Below are 13,073 nucleotides of genomic sequence, written 5' to 3'. Positions count from 1 at the left end.
TTTGTACCTCTTAATTCCCTCCCCTCAAGCCTCTCCCTTCTGGTAAGTACTAGTTTGTTCTCTTTATCTGTATCTATTTCTGTTTTGTTATATTCATTCGTTTTAGTTTAAACAAGAAAGATCTCTCTTGACAGATTTGTAGTGATTTTCAGAATACATTTTTAAATGAAGAAAGCAAAGATCATAAAAGTATCTAGGAAATGTCAATTTTTATGTAAGAAAGAAGGGGAAATAAGAATATATACATGTTTGTTAATCTGTGCAAATAGCACAGAATAGGAAGAATACACCAAGGACAAATGAGATTGACTATCTACATGGGGTGGGTGGGATTGGGGTGGAAAGGAAAGAAACAATTGGAAGGGCAGAGTTGCCACTTCTCTGAGTATACTGTTTTGTGCTGCTCTAACATATGGAACAATGTTAACGTTTCACATACATAAAGAAAAAATAAATCAAATTACCAAGGATGGAGAAAAAAATGCTTCAAATTAAATATCATCATAAACATATGAATTAAAATGCATTTCAAATGAAGTACTATATGGAAGGAGAGGGGAAAAAAAAAGAAACACTAATCCAGTAACTTTTTATTATTATTATTTAAAAAACTGAGATACAATTCACATACAATAATGTGCATCCTCATGAAGTGCACAATTCAGTGGATTTTTGTATTCACAAAGTTGTGCAACCAAACTACAATCCAATTCCAGAACACATTCAATCCTAAAAGAAATGCCACAGCCATTAGCAGTCATTCACTATTCCTCCTTCCCCCAGCCCTCAGCAATCACTAACCTGCTTTTGATCTCAATGGATTTACATATTCTAGACATTTCATATAAATGGAACCCTGTTTTGTGTTTGGCTTCTTTCTTAGTATGGTGTTTTCAAAGTTCATCCATATCACAATATGTATCAATACTTCATTCCTTTTTATGGCTGAATAATATTCCATTGCATGTACATACCACTTTTATTTATCTAGTCATCAGTTGATGGATATTTGGGTTCTTTCTTCTTTTTACCTATTATGAATAATGCTCCTATGAAATTCATATTCAGGTTTTTTTTAACAAGTTTTCAATTGTCTTGCAGGTATACAGCTACGATTGGAAATATGGGGTCATATGAGACTCCCATTATGCCTATGTTGGTACATTTGATGGTATCCCCACAAGTCTTTGAAATTTTCGTTATTTTTTTTCCCTCTAACTGGATAATCTCAATTGATCAATTGTTAGGTTTACCCAATCTTTCTTCTGTCTGCTCAAATGTACTGTTGAACCCATCTGTTGAAAGTTTTGTTTCACAGTAATGTACTTTTCAACTCCTAAACTTCTTTTTCTTTCTTCTTTATAATTTTTATCTCATTACTGATATTCTCGATTTGATGAGACACTGTTCTCAAACTTTCTCTTAGTTTTTTAGATATGGCTTCCTTTTGTTCTTTGAACACATTTAAAATAGCTTATTTAAAGATTTTGTCAAATATATCCAAACTTTGGACCTGCTTGGGACAGTTTCTATTGATTGCTTCCCCACCCTGTATATGAGCCACAATTTATTTCTGTGTATGTCTTACAACATTCTGTTGAAAACTAGACATTTTAAATAATATAATGTTGCAACTCCAAAATCAGATATTCTCTTCTCCTCAGGGCTTGTTGTTGCTATTTTTTGTTGTTGTCTAGTGACTTTTTTGGACTATTTTTGTGAAGTCTATTCTTTGCTGTATATGGCTACTAAAGTCTCTGCTTCATTAGCTTAGTGGTACACTAATAACTGGACAAAGATTTCCTTAATGCTTGCAATTGATACTTCTCTCATTTTGCTGAGAGTCTGTATGTGTGTTGGGGTACAGCTTCAACACTTGGCCAGGAAGTTGACAATTCCACATCAGCCTTCACTTCCTGCTTATGCAGAGCCCCCAGAGTCAACCAGAAGTGAGAGTTTAGGGCCTTCTTGGCACTTTCCTGAACATGCACATAGCCCTGTCATTCATGAGACTTTTCCTTAATTCCAGGAAATTTGTCAAAACTTATCAAATTCCCTAAAGATACTGAATTTTCCAGATTTCCTTTTAATTTGATTAACTTCTTGTTTTCCCCAACTGTTATTCACTGCCTCAGGCAGCTGTGATGTTAACAATTGCCTCTAATTGATTTCCAAAAGTGATCTGAGGAAAAATGCTTTTCACACTGGGAAAGCTCTTAGTCAAGTTAGATAAAGACAGAATTGCCATGGGGTCTTCCAGTGAACTACCATACTGGCCAAATAGTGATAATTCTCGGGGAATGTGTCTTTGAATAAGCTCCAACCCTGTTCTGGCCCCTCCAGTGTCTGCCAGGCTGCAGGTTTTCATCATTACTGTGGGTTGTTGATTTTCAAGACACCATGGATTTGGGGAGTGCGGGATGAAAATAGGACAAGTTAGCATGTCACAAAGATACTGTTCTTACCAAGATTCAGCCATTTTTAATAAATAACATTCCCTGGATTGCTGTAAACTTTTGGTTAATTCCACAGTTCTGAAAACACTGATTCTGACAATATGGACAGTTTTCTCATTGTTTTTAATGGAGAAAAAGAATTTCTGGATGTTCTTACTCAGCCATTTTTGCTGACATTATCCCAGGTAACTTGCAAACTTAGTTTTGAGACCATATGCCCTCAGGCTAAAGAAAAAAGAACTCTAAACATAAATTAAAGTTTGGTTAGTAGACTTGTATTTTGCAAAGGCATCAGTCAGCAACTCTGAAGTTAACTTCTGCGTACTCTGGGGTTGAGAAAATAAGTAAATATATTGTGGAAAGTAAGAAACCACCTTCCTCACTATTACAGAAAGGATTTACATGCCAAAAGGACAGAGGAGACAGCTTGAGGGGGCTTCCACTAACCAAATTAAGGATAATTTGAGCATGAAAATAAAGAACTTGTATTTCCCATCACTATAAGATAACAGGGATTAGATTTGTTCTTCTATATTAAACAACTAGAAAACTGGACAAAGTGGATGAAACAAAGGTTTCAGACAATGGACAAAAAGCAGTACAGGATATTAATACCTGAGAGAAAGAACTCAAATGAGTTGAGTGCTATAAGTACACCAGTTCACTGTTTGAGGAGTTTCCAAATTACAGTGCAGGGGGAAGGAAATCCAAAATAGCCCAATGGCCTTTCTGAAGAGACAGTTCAAAGTTTAGATAGGTTAATGTGACTAGAATTTGTGAGGTAAAATAATAGAGGGGAGGGCTTCCATGGTGGCGCAGTGGTTGAGAGTCCGCCTGCCAATGCAGGGGACGCGGGTTCGTGCCCTGGTCCGGGAAGATCCCACATGCCGCAGAGCAGCTGGGCCTGTGAGCCATGGCCGCTGAGGCTGCGCGTCCGGAGCCTGTGTTCTGCAACAGGAGAGGCCACGGCAGTGAGAGGCCCATGTACCACAAAAAATAAAAAAAAAAAAAATAGAGAAGGAGATGCACAGAAGAGGTAAAAGTGCTCTGTACAATGGTCCCCTCAAGTTAACTGTATTATACTGATCTGTGCAATGTATATAAAGAATCTAACAAGGCCAGGGGGAAAAAGTCACTAGAAAAGAGTTAGTGGAAACATCTTAGGAGCTAACACAGGTCCAGGTACAGTTTGTGTTCTCACCAGACACAACAGAAAAATTTCCTAACAAAGAATTAGGCAGAGTTCTTAGAATTGTAATGCCTCAGTAGTGGCGCCAAATGAGTCCTAGACCAAGATTTCACAACCTTAGTACTACTGAAATTCTGGGCACGAGAATTCTTTGTTGTATATATTGTAGAATATTGAGCAGCATCTCTGGCCTATATCCACTAGATGCAACATCCTTCTCCCCAGCTGTGACATTGAAAATATCTCTAGACATTGCCAAATATACTTTGTGGGTAAAAACTGTCCCAAGTTGGGAACTGCTCCAGACAAGATCATTAAAACAGCTATGAATGTTCTGTATGTTCCAGGAAGCAGAGAAAAACATGGACATGATACAAAGACAAGTGGAATATTACAGCAAAATCAATAACAATGTACTATACGGTTAAATGTAGAAGCAAAAAGTATATAAACAATAGCACAAAAGCTGGGGGGAAAAACTGAAGTGTACTGTAGTAAGGTACTTGGACCATATGTAAAGTGGTATAAATACTACCCGAGGTCACACTGTGATAAATTAAACATGTACACTACAGTAAACTTCATAAGCCAATAACAGATAAAATGAAGTAATAAAAAATATCTTATTAATAAAAAATAAATAGAAAAGTAGAAAAAAGAGGTCTCCATGAGATAATACTGAAATACATTTAAAAACTCAATAAACAGGAGAAAATGGAAGACTCTTCCTTATTCTAAAAAGCCATCTAAAAAGTGTAGAAAAAAGATGAAATAAAAAAAAATCATCATTTACAGTTACTATAGCAATAGTTGTTTCAGGTGAGAATTATGAATGAATGTTAAAACTAGTGCATGAAAGTTTCAGGACAGAATTAAACATAGTCTCAAAGTATCTCCTCACAAGATAATTATTAATTATAAACAGAAAAACAGTAACTTTGCAGTGGAGAAACCTTATAGATACCACTTGAAACAAGTAAGCAAAGTTAATACTACCAGTAGTGGGCCAGCCATATCAACATCGTCACCTAACTCCAGATATGATGCACTAGGACAAATACAACATTCCTTCTCTAACACTCCTGCCAAAAGTGCAGAGCTTGAATTTGATAATGGAAATATTAGACAAACCCAAATAAAGGGACACTGCAAAATAGATCTGTACTTTTGAAAAATGTCAATGTCATGAAATCCTCTGACTGAGGTACTGTTCTCAACCAAAGAGAGATGACAAGTGAATGTAATGTGACAACTGTATGTAAGGCATGATGTTGCACTTTCTGTTGCTGTAAAAAGACCCTGGGAAATTGGCAAAATCTGAATATTTGATAATTGGAGTGTGGTAATACAAAAGAATAGAGAATGACTTTGTTTTTAAAGAGAATATAAAGGGGAGAGAGAACAAAGATGGAAATGATAAAAGGGTGAGAGGTAGAGAGTTGTTTTTAAAGAGAGAATATAAAGGGGAGAGAGAAAAAGATGGAAATGATAAAAGGGTGAGAGGTAGAGAGTAGGTAGAGAGGGAGAGAGGGATGAAGTGAAGAAAAGAGACAAGAGAGAAAGGAAGAAAGATAAAAGGAAGAAGAGAAAGGGGAAAAGGAAGGAAAAAAGGAGAGGAGAGAAGGGAGGATGACAGGCAAGGATAAAGTAAATACAGGAAAATATTAATATTTGGGAAATTTGGGTGAAGGATATTGTGTAGTAAAGGACCTGGCCTTGCCCAAAGAGAGAAAGTGCCTTTGGCTTCAGCTTCGTGGATACACTCTATGTCATACCTGATAGAAGTGTCTTTGTTTAGGGCAGGAGCTGGCTGCACTAAAAAACACCTACCATGTAATTTAGGATGGGGACTTCGGTATTCTTAATCCATCTGCAACAATCACGCTGGCAGTCAACTGATCACGTCTTCATATCGAAGCCACAATAAAAATTCAGGACACTAAAGCTCAAGTGAGTTTCTCTGATTGCCAATACTCTGTGCAAATTGATGCCACGATGGTAATGCAACCTGAGGACAATAGAAACTTTGCTTTTAGAACCCTCACAGACTTTGCCCTAAGCATCCTCTTCCTTTGGCTGGTTATAATCTGTACCCTTTCCCTGTAATAAACTATAACTGGGAATATAATAGGTTTCAGTGAGTTCTGCAAGCAAATTTTTGAACCTGAGTGTATTTGGCGAACCCTCCCCTGCAATCTCCAAACCTGCAGCAGGTGTCAGAAGTTGAGAGTGGTCTTGTATGGGTTCTTTCTTCTAACTTTGTAGGCAAACCGTAATTCCTTGAAGTTGGGGTTAGATGTCTTGGGCTGACAGACAGTGCTCTCAACCTCACAGTTTGGCTAAATCTGGGTAGGGATAGAGACATTATTTTTTAACTTTTCCTGTAGTAATTCTTTATAATTAAAATTTCAATTGAAATTAATTTCAATTTGACATAATTGGAATTATGTAAAAATAAAAATTTAAAAAAGGAGAAAAAAACAAATTTTGCATTTAATACAGCAAAAATAATTTTCTTTCTCTATGATCTCTTGAATTCTATTGCTCTAGTTATCTAAATTCTTAAGCTCTTGAAAAAGATAAAAATGACTTTCCAGAGCTTCTGAATTCCTGTTAACCAGAAGGTTTTTTTCTGTCATTAACAGCACCAATGCATAGAAAACAGAATTAGTTAGTGTTACTTAGTTAACCAAGAACCTTAATTTCTCAGAGCAGCAAAAAGTGAAATATTTGAAGGGATTTTTAAAATCCTGTTTTCCTTTTAAATAACAGTACTATGAAGTATAAAACAGTCCCTTCTTCAGTGAGTTATCTCATAACCTCTGCTCAGCTATCAGTACAAATCCTCCTTCAATCACATCTCCTTCAGAATTTGTTCTTACAAATTCCAATCTATGATTCCTCAAAAACTGTTTCTATAAGAACACATGGGAGAGAGCAAGCAAGGGAACCTGTTGTTGGTTCTCACTGCCCCCTGCTGCTGCAGGGACCCCAATAAAGCCCTGCCTGAAAAAAAAATAAGAACACATGGTCAAGATATTACACATTCTTGATTTGACAGAAATTTTATATGCAGTAAAATACAAAATGCATTTTTGGTTGTGTTGCTACATTTAAACATGAATGTTGTTCAACTAAGTGAAGCATAATTCAGAAATCCAAAATTTTCCTGGGAACCTGTTTTAAAACAGTTAAAAACTAAAAAATTACAAATAATTAAAACTATAACAAAAGTTAATATTTACTTATATAACTTATTATCTGTATACCCATAATAAAAGTTACCACCTTAGTTTTGCTAAGAGCAATTTTCAGCAAAAATCATCTATTTTAGATAGCTACAATTTCCTCATATTTTTCCATTATTATTTTAAAAGTAAAGAAACAGAGCTAAACTAGTGAAATATACTTCATGATTAGCACAAATGAGAAAATCTGGGACAGCCAATATCTCAATATTCTTTTATAGAGGGAATAGTCTTGACATATTTAAAATTAACTTAAGTATGCACTTTATTTGTGGAAGCTTAAACATAACTTGAACACACTTAAAAAAAAAAAGACAAAACCAAACTCATTTCTATAACCCATTCAAAGAGACTTATTCAAATACATATTTAAATAATGGGCTGGTTAAAAAAAAAAGGTTAAAAAAAGAAAAACAAATTTTCGATAGAGAAGTTCACAAAAAAATAGTACTAATCAATCCTCAAAGGTAATTTTTTTCCCCTGAAACACAGCAATTTTGGATTGCTGTTCTTTTCGCCTCCGGCTTGCTTCCCATGAAGGATGAAGAGGCAGCTGTGATTTCTGTTTTGTATTTTCAGGTCCTCTTCGTGCACTCTTATTAAACTGATTATTGATCTGAGGTTCAATTTGCTGAAAATCTGGAGGAGAAAGCAAAATTAATGAAAACTAAGTCTATACATAAATAGCATAGAAAACAAATACATTTTATCTTCTCAAGTCAGTGTTTAAGGAAGAAATTTAGTTTTACTTAAATGGAATACCTCAGTCCAGACAACATATAAGGCAAAAAAATTTAAAAAGGAAGGACATTTTGTATTTTTAAAGGAATATGATTCATTATCATATGACACCTGTGTGTGGAGCAATGTAGCCAGAAAATTCACATGTTTTAACTAAAATATTGAATCCAACAGTGTTGATGGGTGAGCTTTTTAAAGGGCTGTTAACTGATTCTACTCCCTTGTTATTGAACAAAAAGTTATGATTGCAAGGTAAACTGCCGTATCTGCTCAAATTTAAGACTAAGTTCTTTTTTAACCATAAAGTTATCCACCAAATATGAGGGTTGCAACTTGTATTCTAGTCCTTACAACCTCTTTTATTATGAGAAACTTCAATTATATTATTTTGAACAAAGTACTGGGAGACTTGCTAGCCTGAAAAGACTGAATCAATGCATATTTATAGAATCAGAAAGAAAAAGAGAGGCAAAAAATTTAATACAGATTTATTAATCAGTCCTAGGGGTGTATAATTTCTCCACTGCAAGTTAGCCATCATTGTCAGAAGCCTTTTAAAGATCTTAAAAAAGCAAATGTCATAATGTTATACAAGCAAGTGTACAGTTGGGATAACATTTCCAAAACATCACTGCACACAGATTCAAAATGTCCCATACTTGTACAAATCACATGTGCTCTAGAAATCTATAATACTCAAAGAATGCCTCTAGTGATAAAGAGTGATGAATTTAAATGTTAAATGAAACTGTTTCATGTAAACTAACATTTGAATAAGGCACTATTTATAAACTGATATATATTTTACATAATTATGTAAAGCATATTTGCATGAGCAAACAAATGAATAAATTAAGTATTATAAATTTATAAACTAAAAACAAAAACATGTTTTACTTGGGTTTCCTCATCGGGAAAATGTGGGAGTGTCTTAAATTTCTAGTTATTCTGTATTTGTGAATATAAGGCCATGTATTTGTCAAACCTAGTATTTTAATACAGCCATTAAAATAACATAAAAATTTGGCATGGGCTTTGCAGTTCAGTGGAGGGTAGTAAGGAAATGGATACCTGAGGCTGAAAAGTGAGCATCCTATGTATATGTTAAGGAAAAGATAAAACTGTTGCCAGTGAAAACTTGGGAAGTAGGCTACATGCCTATGGAATTGCAGCACAAGGGTAAGTGGCTGGAAAGAATAAAAAGATTAGTGTACCGATGGCTCTTTGGCAAAGTATTACACAAAAAAAGAGAAAAGTTCAGGAAAGAACCGGCCAGCTCACAAGCAGAATCAAAAGGGAAGAGAGGGTTCAGATATCTGGGACCTTAAGGTTTAGAAAAGCCTTTGGACTCCTAACAGTAAGAGATAACACTGAGAAAGATTTTAAGCAGTAAAGGTCCAAAGAGATTTAGCTCTGGAGCAGAGATAAGAGTAAAGGTATGGCCGTCTCAACCAAACCTGAGAATCTGAATGCAACAGACACTGAATGATTGGGACAGTGATTGGCGGAGGGAGGGGGTGGGGAACGACCCACTAACATAAATAAGGCAAGTTTGAAAAATAGCTCTAGGAAAGAATTTTTGGTGTAGTGGCTAGCTCATTGATGGACTGACTGGAAATAAAGAGGTCAGAAATCCAGGAAGTTTTGGAGGGAATTTTTATTGTGAAAGAAATCACAAACCTAGGCTGGAAAAACCTGACTGTTAAGACTTTAAACCATCTTCACGATCATATATTTTTACTAATCACTTGGGGCAACTCCCAAGAAGATCATACTAACTGTCTACTTCAGCTGTGGCCACGGAACAAAGACCCTCCCAAGAACACAGTCAGAGACCATGGAGAACAGTAGATAAGAAAATTCCTCATAGATTCTTCACAATCTTTGCTCAGGTAGTAGACATGTTGCACACCTCCCATGTTTCCCTAAACTGACTGAGTTTTTATTGTGGTTACCTTGTTCCTGCTCTGCCACTAAATATCCGGTCTGAGTTGTGGGCAGGCAGTCTGTCTTTTTAGTGCACAGGTCACCAAATTTTGAGCAGTCACATCATGAGATCTGATGGAAAGCACTGCATCATTACTCAGGGATTCTAGGCTTTCAATTGGACACAATGACTGGATGGGACTTTGGGTTGGCTTTCTCAGGAAGGAAGCACATAGTGTGCTCTGTGTGTTGAGAAATTACCAGAGAAAATTACCAGTGAAATTACCATCTGATGATCAAAAGGATGGTCAGCAGCAGACAGTTATGTGTTCAAGAAATTCCACTTTCTTTTTCCACCTAGCCGCATAGTTAGACTGCATTTCTTAGCTCCCTTTTGCCTAGGATGGGGTCATGTAACTAAATTCTGGCTAATGAAATGTGAGCAGAACTGATCCTTAACACTTTCAGGCCTGGCCCATGAAAACTTCTTACAAAATTCTCCATGTACTCTATTCCCTTTTGTTGGTCAAATGGAGAATACCTGGGAACAGGAGTAGAAAGGAGGCAAAAGATGGAAGGAGCCTGATCCTTGAATGACTATGTGAAACACAGCCCCTGTGCTGATTCATAGTAGACTGTAATGTAAGAAATAAATTTTTATTATTTTAAATCAGTTTGAGAGTTTGGGATTATGTAGAGAAGTCAGACCACCCAAATATATTAAATTGATTTGTTACAAATTAATCTGAAAATCTGGTTTCACTCTTAACCCTGGAAGTAACATACTTATTACTGAATGTTTAATGGCATGGCGTTGACTAAGATGGAACTTACATAGCAATTTACTTAAAGAATATGTTGATTAGTTCAAGATAAATTAAATAGACCCAATATTTCCTGATAACTTTTATCTAACATATTTCCTATTGGCAGGACATAGAGGGTAAAAAAAAAAAAATTTAAATTTAAAAATTATTCTGATAATTATAAGATGCTCTATTTCCATTTCTGTGGGTACATAATTGATTCAGGCTACTAAGCAACCAGAATTTTTCATCTTTCCTCTTTGGCAAAGCATTGCTCAACTGCATATGGAAGTCAGGCAGTCATTAATACATACCTGGGGTTTTGCTTCTTGGAGCCTGTTCTCTGTAATTTCTAAAAGAAGAAAAACACCATTAGGACATTTAAAAGATAAGCAAATCCTCTGACTTTAAGAAGATAACATAATAAAAATGTTGATAAAACTCATTAAATAAAACTATCATACTCCTTTACCCCCCCAGAAATGAATAAAAAAATTATGAAAACCCCATGTTTTAGCTACATCAAAGGTTTGTTAGACCCCAATATTACTATAGAAAAATGTAGGAATTTTCCTCTCACGACCTGTATAGGGATTTCTGGCCATAAAATATCCTGTCTTGGTTACCTTGTACCTTTGAGAACTATCTAGACAAAGAATTTCAAAAATCTTACAGGGGGAATGAGTCACATATAACAATCACATATAACTAAGATTAACATTTTTTTGGGAGAGGGAAGGGATAGTGGTGCTTAATTTTCAAGTGAGGGAAAAACTGTAGCTTTTTTAGGCACAGTTGGGAGATATATGAAATAATGTAATAATTTTCAAGGCTCCAAAGATGGTTTGTGTGTCTTTTCCATACTCTGACTTTTTTGGAAAATTTCAACATCACATTTTTCTATTCTACTAAAAATTAGGCCTGACCTATAAATTATAGAAAAAGTTTACTGAAGAAAATAGCTATTCATGATTTTTATTCTATAATGTGAAGATATCCCCTACCAGATTAGAATTACAAATGAAATTAAACTTATTGATTTATAACAAAACAGCTGTGAAAAGTAGTGATTAACAGAAGGGATAAGGATGACAGCATCACCAAATATAAAGCAGTCTGGAGAAACTCAGTGTTAGGGCAAGCAGCCTTATCTACTGAAACAGAAAAACATAAAACAATTGAGTTTTACAATAATGCCCTGGGTCAACAAGAGAAAAAAAAAAAAAAACACATTCTTTTCAGAAAGTTCTGTTTAAAAAGTGAGATATGTAAGAAATTTTCAAAAGTTTTCACCAAAAGCTAACTCAAAGTTTCAAAACTTTGATAATCAAAGGAATAAACTTAAATTAGCTAGACAATTAAATTAGACAAACTTATCTATATTGTCTCATTTTCTGATGAGGTTGGAAAAATGTAGCATTATCATATGTGTATTTGTATATATTATCCAACATAAAGTTGGAGAGGGCCAAGTCTAAACACAGGATGTATTGTACAAACTAGAATTATGTATGAGAGATAGTATCTCAATGTTAGGATGTGTGGTTATTTCATATCTTTCGAAAAATTAAGAACTAATAATTCTTTCAGGATGAAAAAATACCCTTACCTTCCAGAGCTTTTAGATCCAGATAAAGAATGGAAAAACACTGATTCAAACTTCCTTGCTTCTGTACGTGGCTTGTTTTTATCACTTCTCATATCCTGATGGGTTTCAAGTATATCTTCTTCAGGCAACAATTTTTTGGGGGAGTTTTGTTCCTTAACTGAAAAATGACAACTACTTTCCTTCTTCCGTGTCCGTTTGACTTTCCCAATGAAGAAGTCATCACCACTATCACTATCCTCAGACATGGAAGACTGTTGGTAAAACCTTTCTTCTGTGCTATCATCAAAATATTCCTTCTCTTCTTCATGTAATTCTTCTCCATCACTGTTAACACCAAGTGAGCTACTGGACTCTTTCTCTTTTTTGGTTTGACTAAATGTTTTCATTTTGCGGTCAGTAGGTGTCTTCTGGGGTTCAGAGGGTACCGCAGAATCTTTTTCAGAAGGCTTTGATAGAGAATTTGGAATGTCCACTGTTTTGGGTCCATGCTCCATCTTGGCTATTTTTTCTTTTGAATTATTTATTGGTTTCTTTGCCAATATTTTGGCTTCTTTCTCTTCTTGCTCACTGATAATAGTTCCTTCATGCTGTAACTTACTGGCATCGTCATTTGAACACATAGTGTCCTTGGAATGATTTTCTTCTGAAGCATTCTTTGATGACTTAACTTCAACAACATTTTGTCTTGCATCTTTAAAGGCTTTGACAGCAGCTGCAAGAGAAACAGGATATGACTTGTTTCAGCATTGAAACAAATAATACAAAACGTTACTGTTTTAGTACAGTATTACAAAACGTTACTGTTTTAGTACAGTATTTCTTAAATTATTTGGAAATACTTAAGAGAATGATTGGAATTTACATTACATATATATAATGGGTATGAATTTACAAAAAAATCTATTGACTTTTACAAAACCAAACATATACAAAATGCTCAGAGGTATCCATTTTAAATATCTAAAATTAAAAGAAAATTTATTCCTTCATGTATGGATGTTAAGAAGAACAGTAAAAACTTCACTAAATACAAATAAAAAGACTAAAATGACAACTTTAATTTCTGTAATAATAATGTATTAATACAATTGTAAATAC

The 13,073-nt window shown here is 34.9% G+C and overlaps 1 protein-coding gene across 4 annotated transcripts in view; it reads right to left on the bottom strand.

Annotated features, from left to right (window-relative positions):
- Nucleotides 1-318: 318 nt before the first annotated feature.
- SRFBP1 (serum response factor binding protein 1) overlaps nt 319-13,073 on the bottom strand; it is a 59,335-nt gene continuing 46,580 nt past the window's right edge. For 2 of the 4 annotated variants that reach the window (XM_033853107.2, XM_033853108.2), the window contains exons 6-10: nt 11,976-12,687; nt 10,681-10,718; nt 5,850-7,532; nt 5,476-5,653; nt 319-3,404 (exon numbers count right to left, since the gene is read on the bottom strand). In XM_033853107.2, coding sequence (XP_033708998.1) covers nt 7,348-7,532; nt 10,681-10,718; nt 11,976-12,687 — 935 coding nt within the window. In that variant the 3' untranslated portion in view covers nt 319-3,404; nt 5,476-5,653; nt 5,850-7,347. The remainder of the gene's footprint in view (nt 3,405-5,475; nt 5,654-5,849; nt 7,533-10,680; nt 10,719-11,975; nt 12,688-13,073) is intronic. The other 2 variants (XM_073802435.1, XM_073802436.1) reach the window with 2 other exon arrangements.

Source organism: Tursiops truncatus, chromosome 3 (genome assembly GCF_011762595.2).
Source record: "Tursiops truncatus isolate mTurTru1 chromosome 3, mTurTru1.mat.Y, whole genome shotgun sequence".
NCBI classification, from domain to species: domain Eukaryota; kingdom Metazoa; phylum Chordata; class Mammalia; order Artiodactyla; family Delphinidae; genus Tursiops; species Tursiops truncatus.
The sequence above is the reverse complement of the archived record's forward strand: the minus strand, read 5'-3'. Positions and strand labels throughout refer to the sequence as shown.